Source organism: Myxocyprinus asiaticus, chromosome 18 (genome assembly GCF_019703515.2).
Source record: "Myxocyprinus asiaticus isolate MX2 ecotype Aquarium Trade chromosome 18, UBuf_Myxa_2, whole genome shotgun sequence".
Taxonomy (NCBI): Eukaryota; Metazoa; Chordata; class Actinopteri; order Cypriniformes; family Catostomidae; genus Myxocyprinus; species Myxocyprinus asiaticus.
The window spans coordinates 4,470,934-4,490,815 of NC_059361.1; the positions used below are offsets into that span (position 1 = coordinate 4,470,934).

The 19,882-nt window shown below is 37.6% G+C and overlaps 2 protein-coding genes across 2 annotated transcripts in view; one reads left to right on the top strand and one right to left on the bottom strand.

Annotated features, from left to right (window-relative positions):
- Positions 1-13,817, bottom strand: part of vwf (von Willebrand factor) — a 60,327-nt gene extending 46,510 nt beyond the window's left edge. Inside the window, exons 1-12 of the mRNA XM_051724659.1 lie at positions 13,724-13,817; positions 11,962-12,025; positions 9,971-10,117; positions 9,752-9,854; positions 9,383-9,591; positions 5,446-5,567; positions 5,108-5,324; positions 4,892-5,014; positions 1,818-1,929; positions 1,680-1,726; positions 916-1,052; positions 697-835 (exon numbers count right to left, since the gene is read on the bottom strand). Coding sequence (XP_051580619.1) covers positions 697-835; positions 916-1,052; positions 1,680-1,726; positions 1,818-1,929; positions 4,892-5,014; positions 5,108-5,324; positions 5,446-5,567; positions 9,383-9,591; positions 9,752-9,854; positions 9,971-10,117; positions 11,962-12,025 — 1,420 coding nt within the window. The 5' untranslated portion in view covers positions 13,724-13,817. The remainder of the gene's footprint in view (positions 1-696; positions 836-915; positions 1,053-1,679; positions 1,727-1,817; positions 1,930-4,891; positions 5,015-5,107; positions 5,325-5,445; positions 5,568-9,382; positions 9,592-9,751; positions 9,855-9,970; positions 10,118-11,961; positions 12,026-13,723) is intronic.
- A 3,867-nt stretch (positions 13,818-17,684) lies between these two features.
- LOC127456283 (CD9 antigen-like) overlaps positions 17,685-19,882 on the top strand; it is a 43,038-nt gene continuing 40,840 nt past the window's right edge. The window contains exon 1 of the mRNA XM_051724697.1: positions 17,685-18,094. Coding sequence (XP_051580657.1) covers positions 18,026-18,094 — 69 coding nt within the window. The 5' untranslated portion in view covers positions 17,685-18,025. The remainder of the gene's footprint in view (positions 18,095-19,882) is intronic.

A 19,882-nucleotide genomic window follows, 5' to 3' on the forward strand; every position in this document is an offset into this window, starting at 1 on the left:
TTCAGGAGCATAATTAGTAAATTGCGCACAAGTTATTGCCTTTGGCTGATTGGTAATGTAAACAAGAATGTAATCATGTAATCCATAAAATGTAACTATAATCTGATTATAAAATGTAATCAAATTGCAGTACTCAATATTTGTAATCTGATTACGTAATCCAATTTATGTGTAATCCATTACTACCCAGCACTATATGCCAATAGTCCAAACATTTCTGTGCTGTTTGACCAAAATTCCTATAACTCCAGAAGTATTAAAGATATTTTAATATGCTTTTAAATTCTGGTTTAGAATAAACTTTCCTTTTGCTATCTTCATAATTAAGGCCCTATATGGTTAAATCCCAGAGATATGTGGCGCTCAGTGTCAGGAACAAATAAAATAATGATGATGCCAGGTTGTTTTTTTTAACCTGTAGTTTTGCTCTGAAATAATAGCCGAAAATGGTCATTTTATCCCCCTTTACAAAATAATGGATTACTCAGTAAGTATTGATCCATGGCATTTCATACTTTGGCTTTCACTGTCATTAATGTTTAGCTTTCTTTAGAAAATTTCAGCCAGGGAAGTTTCTGAAATGTGGTTGATTTAACATGGAATAACCCTACAGTCATTTACATTCAAACATACTTTATCATGTACCCCCAAAACCAAACATAAAAGATGATGAAATCTGCATCATATGTTTCAGACCATTAATTAAGGGTGTTTGCACGTCTATTCCATCCACAGAGACCACACCCCCGTGCTTAAGGCGAACCGTCTGATTGGCCAGGTCGCGAAACCTCAGAGAAACGGACCGCGTGCAGACAGCATCTTGATCATCTGCACACTTAAACAGAAAGCACATCCATAATCACACATGCAATCAAACAAGCACAAAATGAATCTAATCTATGGCAGATATCAGACCTGTGCAGTTTCAATGAAGGCAGAGAAAGAGTTGCTTTGGCAGTCTTTGGCCAGCAGATACTGACAAATACCACTGAAGGTGAAGAACTTATTGTCAAAGGTCTTAAAATGGGACTGTCCCGTCACCAGACACTCTCCTGTGGAGAGACAGACAGAGACAGCGATGAAAAAGCATTTTGTGTTTGCATGTTGATAGGGGGAAATGTTTAAAGAAGTTTTGCACCCAAAATGACAATTCTGTAATCATTTACTCACAGTCGTTTCAAACCTGTATGACTTACTTTCTTCCGTGGAACACAAAAGCTAATAATTTAGAGGTCATTTAATGAGTCCTTGCGTCATATTCCAAGTCTTTGATTTGATTTGATTTGATTTGAAAGTTTAAAAAAAAAACTTACATTTCTTTTTTCTATACTTTGTTTCTATCTGTTCAGTAAATTTCTCACTACATTGTACATTCCATTTACATTCTTTTCAATAGACACAATTATTTTGTGTATGGTATTAACTGTCCCCTACCACCTATACATTATTCAGCAAATAAAATAATAATAATAATTATATATATATATATGTGTGTGTGTGCGTGTGTAATTATCATTAAATTATCTCATTTGTGTGATAGAAAAAGTAAGTCATGTGTGTTTGGAACAACATGAGGGTGAGTAAATAATGACAACATTTTCATAATTAGGTTAACTATACCTCTAAGTGGATTCCATCTAAGATTATTTTGAGTTATTATTTTAAGTTAAGATGTTTACCTGGACAACCTTCATTGGTGCATTCCCAGGATCCATGGCGACAAACACTAGAAAAGTCAAAGTTTGTAGATACAGCAGGACGTTTATGCCACTCATATTTGAATGATTTGTTTAGTAATGTGCAAATGTCTTTCCTACCATGTGTTGCAGTCTTGCGAAATGGAGGATCCCGGAGCATAGCGACGTCCTGCGTGCATGCAGGAGCACTGAGAGACGTCCACACAGCGATCTCCATCCAACACCTTACCCACTGACACACACATTTACATAGAAATATTGAATACGAAAAGGTAACCGCAAAAGGTGGGTCTACACTGTAAGAATGCTATTCTTATCATTTCTACATTTCTATTCTTCAAGTAAAAATCTCTAAACATCCTTAAAACATTGTAGATTTACTTTAGAAGCAAAATTGCTTTAAAGATTTTAAAGGAATGTTCTAGGTTTAATCCAAGTTAAGCTATCGCTTGCATTTGTAGCATTATGTTGATTAACACAAAAATATTTCTGACTAGTCTATCGACTATTAAAAAAAAAGATGAAGCAAAAATCGTTGTTACAGTGAGGCACTTACAATGAAATTGAATTGGGCCAGTCCATAAACATTAAAATACACATTTTTTAAAAGTACAGCTACTAGACTATAGTGATTTTAGTAATTAAATTGCTTACAAGGTTTACTGTTGAAGTTCGGTTTGAAATATTGGATATAACTGCACACAGATAAGGTTAGTAAGCAATTACATCCCAGTAAATTCACATTAGCATGTATAATGTTTACATCTTGTGGCTATACTTTTGAAACAGTGTGTATTTAATGTTAATGGACTGGCCCATTAACTTCCTATTCTAAGTGCCTCACTGTAGCTGTGATATTTATTCTTCTTTTTTAGAAGGGACGATTATATTTTTTTGTTTGTAGAAATCAACATTATGCCTAATTGAGCTTAACTTGTATTGAACTCAGAATATTCCTTTAAGACTTATTTTCAGAGAATGTACAGTGGCAAGAAAAAGTATGTGAAATTAGCTGCTTTTCTGCATTAATTGGTCATAAAATGTGATCTCATCTTGATCAAAGTCACACGTATAGACAAACACAATGTGCTTAAGCTATCAACACACAAACAACTATAATCTTTCATGTCTTTATTAAACACATCCCATTAAACATTCACAGTGCTGTGGAAAAAGTAAGTGAACCCTTGGATTTAATAACTGTTCGATCTTCCTTTGGCAGCAATAACCTCAACCAAGTGTTTCCGGTAGCTGCGGATTAGACCTGCACAACGTTTAGAAGGAATTTTGGATCAATCTTCCATACTGAACTGCTTCAGCTCAGACATATTCTTAGGATGTCTGGTGTGAACGGCTCTCTTGAGGTCATTCCACAGCATCTCTATTGGGTTAAGGTCTGGCTGGGACACTCCAAAAGGTGGATTTTCTTTTTTTGAAGCCATTCTTTAGTGGATTTACTTCAGTGTTTAGGGTCATTGTCCTGCTGCATCACCCAACTTCTACTGAGCTTCAGCCACCCTGACATTATCCTGTAGGATATCTTGATAAAAATGGGAATGAATTTTTCCCTCGATGATGGCAAGTGGTCCAAGCCCTGAAGCAGCAAAGCAGCCCCAAATCATGATGCTCCCTCCACCGTACTTCACCGTTTGGATGATGTTTTCATGTTGGTATGCGGTGTCCTTTTTACATCATACATAGTGCTGCATGTTCTTCCCAAACAATTCAACCTTAGTTTCATCAGTCTGCAGTAGCGTTGTGGAGTGTCAAGGTGGTCTTTGGCAAACTTCAGACAGTCAGCAATGTTTTTGTTGGAAAGCAGTGGCTTCCTTCATGATGTCCTGCCATGAACACCACACCTGTTTAATGTTTTCCGTATAGTAGACTCATGAACAGAGATGTTAACCAGTTACAATGATTCCTTCAAGTCTTTATCTGTCACTCTAGGTATCTTTTTTTACCTCATTGAGCATTCTGCGGTGTTCCCTTTGAGTGGCTGGACGGCCACTTCTAGTGAGATATAATTGACAATATATTGTCTTCATTTATAGACAATTTGTCTAACTGTGGACAGATGAATATCTAAGCTCTTCAAGATAACTTTGTAACCCTTTCCAGCTTAATGCAAAGCAATAATTCTTGATCTTAGGCCTTCTGAGATCTCTTTTTAGTGAGTTAGGGTCCAGGTCAACAGATGCTTCTTGTGAATAGAAAACTCAAAATGTTTGAGTGCTTTTTAAAAGTCAAAGTAGCTCTAACCCACACCTCCAATCTCATTTCATTAAATGGATGCCAGGTATGCCAACTCCTGACTGTAATTAGCTTTTGTTGCTGTCATTAGCCTTGGGGTTCACATACTTTTTATAACCTACACTGTGAATGTTTGAATGATGTGTTCAATATGTACAAGAACAAAACAATAATTTGTGTGTTATTAGTTAAAACAGATTGTGTTTGTTCATTATTTTAATTTAGATGAAGCTCAAACCAGATTTTAAGACAAATTTATACGCAGGTAATTGCAAAGGGTTCAAATACTTTTCCTTGCCACTGTATATTTTGTATTTTGACAGTTGGCATAAAAAACCTCCCTAAATATACAGTATAATTTTAATACTTATTTTCTCTCATACATTTTGGTTTATAGTTAATGACCTTTTTCACAGCCAGTGATGACGTGTTTCTGCCTTATTTAGCAGCATAAATTGTTTTATGATTAAACAATTTTAAGAACATTATTCTTTTTGTAATATTACTGTGAAATTGTAAAAAAACAAAGGCCAATAAAAATAAAATGAAAACATAAAGTAGTCAACAAATACAGCTGCTGAGGGAGTGACAATAAATTTGGCATCTTTCCTCTTCTTTCCATAATCCATCTCTCTTAATTTCTTTCCAATTTTGGAAAGTCATAGAAATGTAATAGTGGAGTTTTTCTTTTGCTGTTGGAGCAAATGGGAATGCAAAAATAATATTTGTTGTGATCTCCCATTCAGCACTATAGAAGTTTACCCCACTATAGTTTCCACATTACAAACATGGAAATGTGAAGAGTCTATATTAAAGCACTGACCTGCTTGACAAAAAAGCAAATAACACATAAGAGGTCGTAATATGCAACACTATGAAGCTCAGCACCAACTAGATTTTAGTCTTTGGGCTTTTCTAGATTCCATCTGAACTCTCTCTCTCACCTGGACAGTTGCAGCCGTCAACACATTCCTCCTTGCAAACTTCCTGTATGTTCAAACTCTGACAGGAAGTAGAACAGGTCGGGGTACAGTCACTGTACTCCATGCCAACAGGACACTTAGGGGCTGATCACACACAAACATAAATACATATGTGAATTTACAATCAGTAAATGTACGACCTACATGATACTACTGTATGTTGAATGTCTTCCTTACAGCACTGGCTCTGTACATGCCAGTTGGAAAGCTTCACTCCGCGGCTGGCGCAGGTTCGGGCATATTCTAGCAAGGCCTGGCACACACACTCATCTCCTGTTCCGCAGTGACAGGCGTCAGATTCACACACAGACACAAATGCAGTCGCATCCACGAGGTGCCCACAGCGCAGGAAGAGAGGAGAGTTGCTCATGGCCTCACACCGTGATATCAGATCCTAACACACACATAGTCAAAATACTCTCAGAAAGATCCCCAGCAGTGGGTATATGTATGTTAAAACACTCTTGGATTGGATTGTAACAGGGTGGTTTAAGTTTGGCAGGTGAGTGTCTGACTTTAGCTGATTCTCCAGAGATGTTGCAGCTCTGAGACGGGGGTGAGACGCGTTTACAGGGCTTGTCTGCTCCGTTCATGGCCCAAGAGTTTGCAAAGTCATATGGGTCCTCTGTCAGGAAACCTAAACATATTTTTTGTTTTTTTAAAATCAACATATGAGCAATAATTTTTTCTTTTTTCAAAACCCCTCAAGAACATGCTCAAGTGATTCTCACAAAACCTGTCAAGAAAATGTCACCTAATTCAAAAGAAACAAATATATATAAAATAGAGGAAACTTATTGTTTTTGTTAGTCTTCTTATTATTCTTATTTTTCCTGTAGCTCTAAATTGCCCAATAACTCAAGATCTCCTTAGTAAAAAGTTTTGAAATTTGGCACATTGATACTACAGGCCATGAGTAACTACCACTCCAAAATTGGCCCACATGAGCCTATAGGTGGCGCTACAGGCCACGCCGCAATTTGTCCATTTTCAAAGTGATGCCATTTCCACCCCATAAGTCCAACATTTCTGCAACCTGGTATATATGCCTCATTTCTCATGAGGAACAAAAAAGCCTCTAGAACCCATAAAGTCCGCCATGATGGATTTTCCTGTACAGTACAAATTTGTCCAAAATTACAGAAATCTACTCCTCCTGAACCATAGCTCCAATTGACTTGAAACTCGGTATGTATGTGTAGGATACATGTCTTTCAATTTGTATTTAGCAAAAATGAATACAATACAAAATGGCTGAAAGGTGCACATTTATGTAAATGTCCACATTGTCTCAATATCTCTATGTCCATAAATCGAACGCCATTTTGACTAATGTTTTTTCCAACCTAACAGGCAGATGACATCACTCTGAAATACTGTGCAATATTTCACCTTGATATGTCAAAAGATGACAGAATTACAGTTTACTATTATTTACTGCTAATGCTAAAATAATGCTTTACAAATCCGCTAGTCATAAAACCGATACTTTGATTCAATCATCAGTTCATATGAAGACTCTTGCAATATTTAATAACAAATTAATGAAATGTTGTGTACATGTGAAGTACATGTCTCTACCATGTCAATTTTTTCATAATTTGCAGTTTTGAGGAGGAATCCTCATTGCTGCTTGCAGCTTTAATTACATTTGTAGTTACACTGTTAACTTTACCCCTAAACCAACCCTTACTCCAAAACCTAACTCTAACCCCTAACCCTACCCTTACTCCTAAACCTACCCGTACCTCAACCTCAGTAGCAGCAAATGTGAGAATTTTGCAAAACAACATGTAGTTACACAGTAAAAACATAGTCTTGTATGTATTTAATGTTAGTACATAGTAGTTAAGGCCACATAAAGTGTGATCAGAAATATAAACGAAGCCATAACATCCAAACACATTAAAGTAAAAGAGTTTAAATCTCATGAAAATAACGTCACAAATGACAAAAAATCCTAATGGTCCATATATATGCTTTTTTCTTCAATGCAAAATATACTTTTGCAGTATAAAGGTTTTTTATGAGAATCATCTGCTCGGGTCATCTTTCAGCCCAAATCAAAAGAAAAAATAAATAATATTTTACATAAATAAATTGAAGACTATTTTTAAGATTTGCCATTATTTTTCTCAAAATTAATCCTTTAAACCAGCCCATCTGGCACCAACAATCATGTCACACGCCAAATCACTGAGATCACATTTTCTCCCCATTCTGATGGTTGATGTGAACATTAACTGAAGCTCCTGACCAGTATCTGCATGATTTTATGCACTGCACTGCTGCCACACGATTGGCTGATTAAATAATCGCATGGATGATTGTTGGTGCCAGATGGGCTGGTTTGAGTATTTCTGTAACTGCTGATCTCCTGGGATTTTCACACACAATAGTCTCTAGAATTTACTCAGAATGGTGCTAAAAACAAAAACATCCAGTGAGTGGCAGTTCTGTGGACGGAAATGCCTTGTTGATGAGAGAGGTCAACAGAGAATGGCCAGACTGGTTTGAACTGACAAAGTCTACGGTAACTCAGAAAACCGCTCTGTACAATTGTGGTGAGAAGAATATCATCTCTGAATGCTATTCTGTGATACGGCTGTGGCTGATCGGTGTGTGTGTATATATATATATATACACACACACACACAGTGTATTCAGAACATATTCAGACCCCTTCATTTTTTCACATTTTGTTCTGTTGCAGCCTTATGCTAAAATGCTTTAAATGATCATTTTTTTCACATCAGTCTACACTCCATACCCCATAATGACAAAGCAAAAACCAGATTTTTGATAACTTTGCAAATTTATTACAAAGAAAAAATTGAAATATCACATTGCCATAAGTATTCAGACCCTTAACTCAGAACTTAGTTGAAGCACCTTTGGCAGCGATTACAGCCTCAATGCCAGATTGTCTCCCATTCTTCTCTGCAGATCCTCTCAAGCTCTGTCAGGTTGGATGGGGACCATTGGTGGACAGCCATTTTCAGGTCTCTCCAGAGATGTTAGATTGGGTTCAAGTCTGGGCTCTGGCTGGGCCACTCAAGGACATTCACAGAGTTGTTCCTAAACCACACTTACATTGTCTTGACTGTGTGCTTAGGGTCATTGTCCTGTTGGAAAGTGAACCTTCGGCCCTCTGGACCAGGTTTTCATTAAGGATATCTTTGTATTTTGCTGCCTTCAGCTTTTCTTCATCCCTGACCATTCCCTACCGCTGAAAACACCCCCACAGCATGATGCTGCCACCACCATGCTTCACCGTTGGGATGGTATTGCGCAGGTGATGAGCAGTGCCTGGTTTCCTCAAGACATGACGCTTGGAATTGAGGTCAAACAGTTCAATCTTCGTTTCATCATACTAGAGAAACTTGTTACTCACTTGAGAGTCTTTTAGGTGTTTTTTTATGTGTCTTGCACTGAGGAGAGGCTTCCGTCTGGCCACTCTGCCATAAAGCCCAGATCAGTGGAGTGTTGTAGTGATGGTTGTCCTTCTGCAAGTTTCTCCCATCTCCACACATGATCTCTGGAGCTCAACCAGAGTGACCATCGGGTTTTTGGTCACCTCCCTTACCAAGGCCCTTCTCCCCCGATTGCTCAGTTTGGCCGGGCGGCCAGCTCTAGGAAGAGTCCTGGTTGTTCCAAACTTCTTCCATTTAAGGATGATGGAGGCTACTGTGCTCTTGGGAACCTTAAATGCAGCCGAAATTGTTTGTAGCCTTCCCCAGATCTGTGCCTCGACACAATCCTGTCTCTGAGCTCTGCAGGCAGTTCCTTTGACCTCATGGCTTGGTTTTTGCTCTGACATGCATTTTCAGCTGTGAGACTTTATATAGACAGGTGTGTGCCTTTCCAAATCATGTCCAATCAACTGAATTTGCCACAGGTGGACTCCAATCAAAGTGTAGAAACATCTCAAAGATTATCCAGGGAAATGTGATGCACCTGAGCTAAATTTCAAGTGTCATATCATAGGGTCTGAATACTTATGTCAATGTGATAATTCAGTTTTTTATTTGTAATAAATTTACAAAGTTATCAAAAATCAGCTTTTTGCTTTGTCATTATGGGGTATTGAGTGTAGATTTATGTGGGGAAAAAATAATAATTTCAAGCATTTTAGCATAAGTCTGCAACATAAAATGTGGAGAAAAAAAATGAAGGGGTCTGAACACTTTCTGAATGCACTGTATGTATGTATGTATGTATGTATATATATATATATATATATATATACTGTACATACCCCAAACACACACACACTCTCTCAAAGTGCTTTTTAACTTTCTAATATATTGTCTTCTAGATGAGCACTGACGCCACCTATTTCCCAGGCTCATGTTTATCAGCATCCTGTGCATATTCACACATGGCCTAACCGAAAGAGAGTCTGAAAGTGTTTTTGTGAGTATGCACGTTTACCCTTGCATTGTGTCTCACCTTCTTGTGCCGTGTACTCGTCCTCCTGCAAATAATTGTAGTTGCCACACAGGCCGCATGTACGGTTGCTGTGATATTTGGTGAGCGTTAGCTGAATGTTATGTGAGGGATCTATACGGATGGAGAATCCGAACTCTTCACTCCATAATCGAACATAGCCTGACTCAAAGCCTGCGAACACAGAGCTTGAAGCATACGGTAATGGGAGCCTGGAAAACACACACACACATACAAACAGTGTTTATATATAAGGATCTTTTATGATTCTTAAAATATTCAATTTTTGTTTTTATCCCTTTAGGACTGTTTCAAATGAAATTCCACTGAAAACCCCAGCTTTTTGACTTGGGCATTCGCATGACTTTGTACCTTTCTGCTCCTTGGGACAACGTTCCATCAACCGAGAGGTGAAGCTCAAAGAATTCTCTAAGAAACAAAGTCACTCCTTTCCTCTTTCCTCGTGAGAAATCACCTAGACATGCACAAAGACAGACACAGGAAGCCACTTTATCATCTTGACAATGTACAAACTTTGCTTATTTAATGATTGACAAACTGCACGCCTGCTTGTGTCTGACTGGCATTTACCCAGTATGGAAAAGCCTCTATTTTTGCAGTCTCCAGCCAGCATGTAGGTACAGTCTCCAGGGAACTCATAAATCACACCGTCAAATGTGTGTATATGCTGCCGGCTAAACAGACTACAGTGGCCAGACCCCTCGACACACACATAACCTAAAGAAGAAAAAGGAAGAAAGAGTTCAATAAATGCACACTGGCTTTAAATGAAAGCAGAATACTTAACCCTCCAATTGCGTTCGGGTAATTATTGACCTTGGAGATGTATATAATAATTTTTAAATAACACAAAGTTTTTAGTATGAGAACCAAACTTTGGGACATTGTCAGGACTATGAAAATACACATAATATTTATGGTATATATCAAGAGATATAACCATTTAAAAAAATTGTTACATCTTTTGTGTTCGTGGGTCAATTTTGATTATGGGGTTATGGGGGGTCAGAGCCGGTTCTAGGCATTAAGAGGCCCTAGGCAAAATTTATGTTGGATGCACCCCAGATGGTCAGAATATTTTTTTTAACTTATTATTTCTATTATTTAGTGTGGCATGACATGCAACAAAGTGGTAACTTATTCAAATAATCGCTTAATCACATAATCTGTCTCAAGCAGTACTCTTTCAATGGCAAAAAAAAAAATAATAATTTCTCAGGAGACTTATCTGATAAACTGATAAAAACTTGTGCACCTCTGTCTCATAAGAGTTGCCTATAGCAGCCAGCCAGTCAGAATGGATTTTCTGCCAGCTTTTGCCATTTTTGTTGCAATATGCATCATGCTTGCTGTGAATGGTCTGTGGATATTCCATGCTGTCTGAGATTGAGACAAACCTTTAGCACTGATCAAATTTAAATATCCTTGACACTTCTTTGTCTTAATTGTTAAGTGAGTGCAAAATAAACAATCCCATATCCATAACACATTTTGATATAATGTCATACTTTTATTGTTTTTGCGTACAGCACACAAAATTGAGGTTTGTGGCTTTTGAGCACGGCCGGGCGAGTAGTGCGCAGCGCAAAGGAAACATACAGTTATCACATCAATGCGCGCTACCAGGACGGTATTCGCGGTCGCACGCTGTCTCCCTGTTTATATCTGCGTCTCCCGCTAAACATCTTTAGATACACTCTACAGTATGGAATATGGAAAGGTTCTGTGGACCCCCCACCCTTGAGGACAAAAGGTCCAGTTGCTCCCCCTTATTGGTGGCCCTGCACACACACACACATTCCAGTACAAAACAGACATGATAGATGTAACAAACATAACAAATAAATTAAATCAAAGGTACTACTGTCTAAAGGGGGTGTGACGAGAGTAAAAGTTCATGCACACATTAGTCTAAATAGGGCTTGAAAGAGGAAATTGTTCATATTTTACTCTGCAGTCATCTGATGCACAACCAGCTTACAGCAGTTCATGAGAGTTAATAGAATAGATTTTGCTTAAAAATATAGTAAAGAAGTATCACTGTGTATACTTGAGTTGTACAGTTGTTTTGATGAAGTTTAGTTGAAAATGGAATACGGTGGTTTCATAATTTTTTTGAGCAGTTATGAGTAATAGGAAATTCATTAAAATTACTAGTAATTCTCAGATTAGATGTTAATATAAATTGTACATTATGTTATATTTAGATAAAATTTCACAGAAATGCTGATAAAAAATATGTCTTCACATGTATCACACTGGTTTTGCTGTAATTTATGTATATTTTGAAATGTCAAAGAATTTCTATATTTTATTATTTCTTTAAAAAATGGCATATTAATTAATATCTTCTATATTTGTCAGTTAACATGCCAAAAATATCAATCTTTTTATATGTATGAACAGTTAAGAACCTATTAATGTATGAAAACCAATGGGGTATGATTTATAAGCTTGAATTCCACCGGGTCAAAACTGACCCACGAATGCAAAAGGTGTATGCAGATTCTGAACGCAACAGGAGGGTTAAATATATAGAATAACACAAACACAGATCTAACCTGAAAAGTGCAAGACGAAAACCCACAGGAGCCTGTAACGTCCTTTCCATCCGCAAGGTTCCATCTGATCAAAGTAAGAAAAAAAAAATCATTTTCATAATATTTTCTTTCACCAAAGCAAGCATCACTATTACTATTGCTCATACTTCAAGTTAAACAGTAGATTTTTTTTAACAAACCTTTAAGCCTAACCTAAATACTGTATGTCCATGTAAGATTTCAGCCAATCAGAAGCGATATGCAAATAAGGGTCGAATTAATGAGGATCAAAGTTGTTTTTAATCTATATATCCCTAACCCTAACCCTGAACCTTACTGACCTAACCCAAAATAACCCTAGTCCAAAGTATTAAACTTCAGTGCATAAGTCCTCCCACCATTTGTGCAACAGGCATGAATAATACCTCAAATACTAATATTTTGAAGAAATGACGTGCTATAACTTGTCTAATCGACCTGACTAAACATTTTCATCTGGCGTGCAATAAAATGGGCTATAAAATCCAACAGACTTACATTGAAGGAGGGATTTGAGCCACATTTAGAGACCAGAATATCATTGAGATTTGCAGTGAGTTTTTTTGACTTGGGCCAGTAAGCAACCACCTTACCAATAGGCTAGAAACCACCATATATATGTATATTATTTTCTTCTTGGGCAAGAAAAACTAGCTTCATATAACATGACCAACATTTGGTTTTCAACCACAGAAAATGGGTAAAAAAATAAATAAAATGTGCATGGAGCCACATTAAGAGCCCCACATCTCTGGGATTTAACCATATAGGGTCTTAAAAATCAAGATATCAAAAGAAAAGTTTGTTCTGAACTAGAATCTAAAAGGTTATTATGATATTTTTAATACTTCTGGAATTATAGGAACTCAAACTTTGGAAAAACAACACAACAAAGTGTTTTTTCCCATTTTTGGACTCACACTGTTAGCATATAATGCAACAAGGTGTGCTGAAGTCAACTGGTTTTATTAACAGACCTGCCTATCTCTGTGTGAAAATAAAATAACAATGCTGCCACCTTTTTAAGGTAATTTTTTTGAACTGTAGTTTTGCTCCAAAATCAAAGTAGAACATTTTCATTTTGACCCCCCTCTACAAATTATTGATTACTCATTAAATATCGATCCTCATACCAATTATATTTGGCTTTCATTATGATTTATGTTTATATTTCTTCAGAAAAAGTATAAACAAGATCAAAAATGTGGTTGATTTCACATGGAATAACAGGTTTTAAGGATTGAGCATATGAGGGTTACATATAGTGGAAAAATAACAGCATGACATTTTTTTTACAGAAGCAAGAAACAAAGCGGAAACCTCTGAGCACCTACAAATTTGTCAGAGGGTTTTAGACACATCAACTATTTCCACATAGATGGCACAAAAAGATTGCACAAGTTGTTTGTGAGTTGAAATAAACTTTTATATTTCTTAAAGTAGAAAGATAGACATGCAAAAAGAGGCATATCCTTAACACAAAAAGAGAACTTCAACAAATAAATTTTGTAGTCTTTACAAAGAAAAATAATTTTGCGCCGATGAAAGGTATACCTTGAATGCACTGTAAATCTCCTGGATTAAAGTGTCTGCTAAATGTATAACTGTAAAAACATGTTCCGGATTCAGTCAAACAGATGCATATACCATGTTAATAAGCTAAACATATCGCTTAAACACAATCAAGGATATATGCACAGCTTCAAAACTCACGTATGCCACCATTTTAAAAAGTCACACACACCTTCAGGACAGCGTGCAGACAGCCTCTGACCTCTGACCTGATGTAGGCTTTCAGCAACAGGTTCTCTGATGCTCTTTGCTTTGCAAGATTTGCGTTTTCCAATGTCTCACAATTCAGAAGACAAGATTAGAACCCAGGCTAGAGGGCTCAAACCATTTTATAAGAGCACAAAAGGGAGAGAACTAGAGGGAGGGATGGTGCGATTTCCGTTTTTTTTAAACTCATTAAGAGAGGACAATAGAAGGAAGTCTGGGCATTTAAAGAACTCAAGCATTAGTCTGGCAGTGAAGACAGATAAGACAAACCAACAGAGGACATTAGTGCCAAGCTAAACAGCACACACACGCACACATTAAAAACGGCTGCAGATGTAGCGAGTACAAGCAACATTCACACAGTCTCTGTGAGGTAACTTCTCACATTGACACTGACAGATTAATTGTTGGAGAAACCTCTCGGCACAGTCACACAAAGTGCATGCATTCATCATCATATTGTAAAACTTTTTAAGCTACCTTCCTCTATTGACCCCTAACTCACTGCCAAAAACATGGAGTTCATATCCTACATCAGTGGGTCACAACCCACCAGTTAAATAATGCAAATGCAACTAACAATATCATTGTGCATAGTTAATATATATTTTCCTAAGCTTGCCAAATTAGGCCATCATAAACAAGTTACATGACATGCCCTCAAGCTCAGAAACCATGAACAAAATTAGGCAAGGTAAAAGAAAATACAACCCATTTAGTACTGCTGATATGCTACTTGATATCCAATGTAAAATGTCCTACACTATTTATACCAGTTTCTTTTTTTTCTTACACTGACTAAAGCAACGTTTTGCTGCATAAGTAGCAAGTTAAAACAGCATTAACACAGATATACACACATTTCAATGCCAAACCATGCAACCCCTCTAACATGCATTGCTATATCAACCTCAAAACAAATATTGAGCCCGTTTACATGCACACCAATATGCTGACAACTTCTAAAAATCAGCTTATTTAAAAAATCAAACAAAGCAAGAAATCTGTGTTTACATGATATTTGAAATAACACTATGTAACACAATTTTTGTTCCTGGGTAGTAAGTGTTATTTCCTAATTGTTTATGCCTCAAAAGTAAAAAAAAACCCCAAAATGGCTATTATTCCCCACAAACTTTGCTTTTGTGACCAGGACAGTGATATTTTGTAATTTACCTATTTCCAATGAGAAAACGGGCGAATTTGTGTCTTTTCGTTCACATAAAGTCAGAAAAAAACAACATATGAATCCAAATTAACATGTAGTTATACTAAAGTAATACAAAAATGACTACAAAAGATTTAGGAGTAGTTTTTCGAGATTTACGATTATACTGTAAATCACTTTCACGAATCAGCCCCCAAATGTAGTCTCCCATCATGTTCTCGTTATACTGTCCTTGGTAGTGGCATTCAAAGTCCAGTATATCCTGATGGAAGTGCTCGCCTTGCTCCTCCGAGTACACTCTCAAGTTCTCCTTGAATTTATCAAGATGAGCATCAAGGATATGGGACATCCTGTAGCCCATTGTGCCGTAGTTCTTCACCAGAGTCTCAACCAGCTCCACATAGTTTTTGGCCTTGTGATTGCCAGGAAGCCCCGAACCACTGCGACAAAGCTGTTCCAAGCCGCTTTCTCCTTACTAGTGAGCTTCTTGGGGAATTCATTGCACTCCAGGATCTTCTATATCTGTGGTCCGACGAAGACACCGGTTTTGACCTTTGCCTCAGACAGCTTAGGGAAGAAGTCTTGAAGGTACTTGAAGGTTGCCGACTCCTCATCTAGAGCTCTGACTAATTGTTTCATCAGGCCCAATTTGATGTGCAGTGGTGGCATCAGCAACTTCCGGGGGTCCATCAGTGGCTCCCACTTGACGTTGTTCCTCCCCACAGAGAACTCGGTCCGCTGTGGCCAGTCCCGCCTGTGGTAGAGCACCTTGGTGTCCCTGCTCTCCCAAAGGCAAAGATAGCAGGGAAACTTGGTAAAACCACTTGGAGACCCATCAGGAATGCCACCATTGTGAAGTCTCCTATGACCTCCCAGCCATACTCATCATACTTCAAGGTGTCCAGCAAGGTCTTGATATGTCTCCACTTAGGCAGCTGGAACTAAACTGAACTGGTGGGCTTAAGGCCCCTGTATTTATACTACTATTTATATTTCTGGAAAGTTCTAGAAAGTTCTAGAAGATTCTCCAAGTTTACTCAGCACTGAATCTATCTGGAATGTTCTGGAAAATAAGTAAATTTCAAAATATCACTGTCCTGGTCACAAAAGCAAAGTTTGTGGGGAATAATAGCCATTTTTTATACTTTTGAGGCATAAGCAATTAGGAAATAACACTTACTACCCAGGAACCAAGATAAAACAACTTTATTTACACGTAATTTATTACATGGTGTAATCAAGTTCATGGGCAACTGCTAGTGACTCTCCTAAATCCGGGTGGCAGAGGACCTGAGACCGTCTGAGACCGTCAATCCTCACATTTAATCACGTGGCTTGTTGAGCACATTACTGCGGAGACGTAGCGCGTGTGGAGGCATCACGCTATTCTCCGCGGCATCCATGCACATCTCACCACGCGCCCCACCAAGAGCGAGAACCACATTATAGCGACCACAAGGAGGTAACCCTTTGTGAATCTACCCTCCCTAGCAACCGGGCCAATTTGGTTGCTTAGGGAGATGTGTTTTTAACAGTTGAAGTCCTTTTTAACTTGACACAGCATCTAAACATGCAGCGCTCCTGTGAGAGATGCTAAAAACATAGTCAAAGTGACGTAGAGGTCAAAAACATCCATCTAGAGAATGTTTATGGAAAGCGATTGAAAAACAGCGCGAGTGGATGCAAAAAAACAAAAAAAAAACAGCCCCTTATTCTCATGAGACTCAAAAAGGCAGCATTTTGTTTCAATTGATTGTAAGTAAATATCCACTTTATCCAGCGCTGTTTGTTCTGTGTTCGTAAATATGCCGATACCGTTTTAATGTGTGAGAAACGACTTCAAATGATTCAGTGAGAGAGCGGCTCGTATGAATTGTACAGAATCACAAATCTGTTTTACAAGCCCGTTTGGCAATTCACTGAAAAGAACCGACTCAAAAGAATCATTCATTCGTGAATCGTGCATTGCTAGTTCTTTTAAACAGTCATCAAAATAAGGGACACTTCATGATTGCTGAAATATTCTCAGAGAAAATGTTTCTCTGGTCAGTTGGCTCATGGTACGCACAGTACGTACGGCCATACAGTTGCAGGCACCACTGATCGAGTTGTTAGCTTTTGACGTCAAACTGTGAAGAGGCATGTGCACACTGGATAAGCCGGCAAGAACGCCGGTTAAGGTGTTTGCAGGCAATGCAAAATCGGCGTAGTGGGCAAAAATCTACCCGTGTCGATTGGTTTATTCTTACGCCGTGTATGACCTTATGGAAAGGAACGCCGTTTAATGCGTTTACATGACCACACATGTTGTCGGCTTATTAAGCATAATCGGTGTAAGAACATGCATGTAAACGCACTCAATATCTTTTCCCATCTCAATCTTTCGAACAAATAAAAAATAAAAAATACAAATAATAATATATATATATATATATATATATATAGCCATTTTGAGACTAATTTCATCCCATATTAGCTCTCGCAGCTCTTTGAACATACAATATATTAATGAAACTACCCAATCTATTTGTGTAGTTCTCTTCTGATACCAAAACATTCATTGCCACTCTCAATGTGGAAAACAAGATTCTCCACACTATGAAGCCTGCATTGCATGAGTAGGTAGAAACTACTGGGATGACGTCAATCCAGTATGACGTAATTCAAAGTGAATAAAGACTGGAGAGGTTTCACGATAAAATAAAATGATTACAAATGTTTAAGACAAACAAACGACGAATTAAATACATAAATAACGCATCATAAACCCTCCAAGCTCACCAGTCCAGATCAATGCAGAGACTTTCGGAGTGTTTTTGACCCTGGGCGCGTTTGATTTTTGCGCAATATTGCACAAACAAATTGCAAATTTGGACGATTGCAAAAGTTAATCACTGACGAGAGGAATGAATGAGTGAACGAGTTTGTGCTGTGAGTTTTTCTTGGGCTGTGTGGGCGCGCTCGAGCCGCTCACTCGCGCGCCGGTAAAGTGGCACAGCCTTACGCGCGAGCCGCCTGCGAGACACAGGGACACGGACTGAAACCTCGCGCTGCTCTCGTAATTTTTGCTTTATTTCTGCGTGGATATAAACTGGTGTGATGGCGGCGTTAACCGGAGGAGAGATGTGCGTCAAGTACTTGATGTTCGTCTTCAATTTCATCTTTTGGGTGAGTGTGTGTTTGATAATTATTGATGATGTGTGCCAGCGGTGCGCGGGACGGTAATTACACCATCAAACGCGCTCTTGTTCTACCGATTAAAATATGAAATGCACGTGCATACATGTCCTGTTTTGATCCAGGACTGTTTATTGAAATTCAAGTTTGTTTTGGTTTTTTTAATTTTTTATTATTATGTAGAAACGTCTTGGTGAAGCCAAGCAACAATCTTGCAACCGTTTGGCTGACCTAATTTTAATGTTTTCAGATTAGATTTCAGTATCTCGGTCATGCAATAAAAATCACAGTGTGTATTTGTGTTTGTGTGTGACAGAGAGTCAGTGTGTGTGTGCACTGAATTTTGAAACGGTGTTTCCTTTGACTGTATCAGCTGTTCTTTCTCTCGGCTGGAGAGGCGCTTTCTTGCTGGTGAAACGTGAACAAATAGTTCTTTTGAATCGGTTCTTTTGAATCATTCGAACCGATTCCGAATGTTTGACTACTACAGTATGCTCGGGAGAGCATATACTACTCACACTTTTAAATGCAATTTATAATATGCATACTGTGCGTAGTATGTGAATTTGATGCCCAACTACATCTCAAAATGTGCAGTAAACTATCAAACAATGTCATGTAAATGACTTCGCGCGCCACGTGTCATGAATGTTCTTTATGTGATATATTGGCTGCGATTTTTATGATAGCATGTTATTGAAAATTTGTTCAGACTGCCAAGAGTTCAGGCATTCTTACAGAAAATTGGATTAAAAATGCCAAATAACTGAAGATATCTAAATGAAGTCATCTGAAATTCTGTTGTTCTAAGGACAACTTTCTGTTTAACCCTTAAATGCATGAGATTTTCACCAAACACTTTGACATGTTCGTGTCTTTAGAGACCTGGCACTTATAGCTATCACAAATAGATCTACAGAATGCCCAGATAGTGTCAATTTTTCAAGACAATTAGAAAATAATAGAATAAAATATATTTTGATGTTTTATTTTTCATATAACAAAGGGAAAATGCAACAAATCAGGACAAATCTAGAACAGGATTCATAACATAACATAAAATAACACACAAGTATTTTCTCAGGTGCTTATGAAGTCTCAATAGGCACACAACTTGCATAATTTCAGTAGTACACCCAAATGACAATAGTCACATTATACTGTTCATGTGTTACACTTGCTATAGTTTACTTCCATGTTGTTTCTTCATCAAATAGCAATGGCAAATGTAAATCAAGTCAATCACTGAAACATCAGTGCCAACTTGAGTAAGAAATGTCATGTATATTATGTGTACACGGATATCCTGGATGGGATATGGATAATTCACCATTGTTGCACAGAAAATCATCATAATATAGTATTTATTTGTATGAATATAGTACTAATGTCTCTTGTAATAAACAAAGAAATAGATATCCTGTGATAGTAAACTTATATAGATATGAAATAATCATAAAAATATAATTTATGGAATTGCAAAAAAACAAACAAAAAACGACACTGTTGCATACGCAGGGCTGCAACTAACAATTATTTTGCTAATCGATTAATCTAACGATTATTAGAACGATTATTCGACTATTCGGAGATTATTGCAACGATTAATCATTAGCTCTTAACCGATTATTCAGCTTGTGCCCTGACTTAAAAGTTTGTATTAAACGTGCTTACTAACAATAAAGAGGACAAAATCATCTTTTAAAAATACCTCTAAATGACATTCACTGAATTAAAGGGGAAAAAACACTTTTATCAAGTTTAATTCCGTAAAGAAAT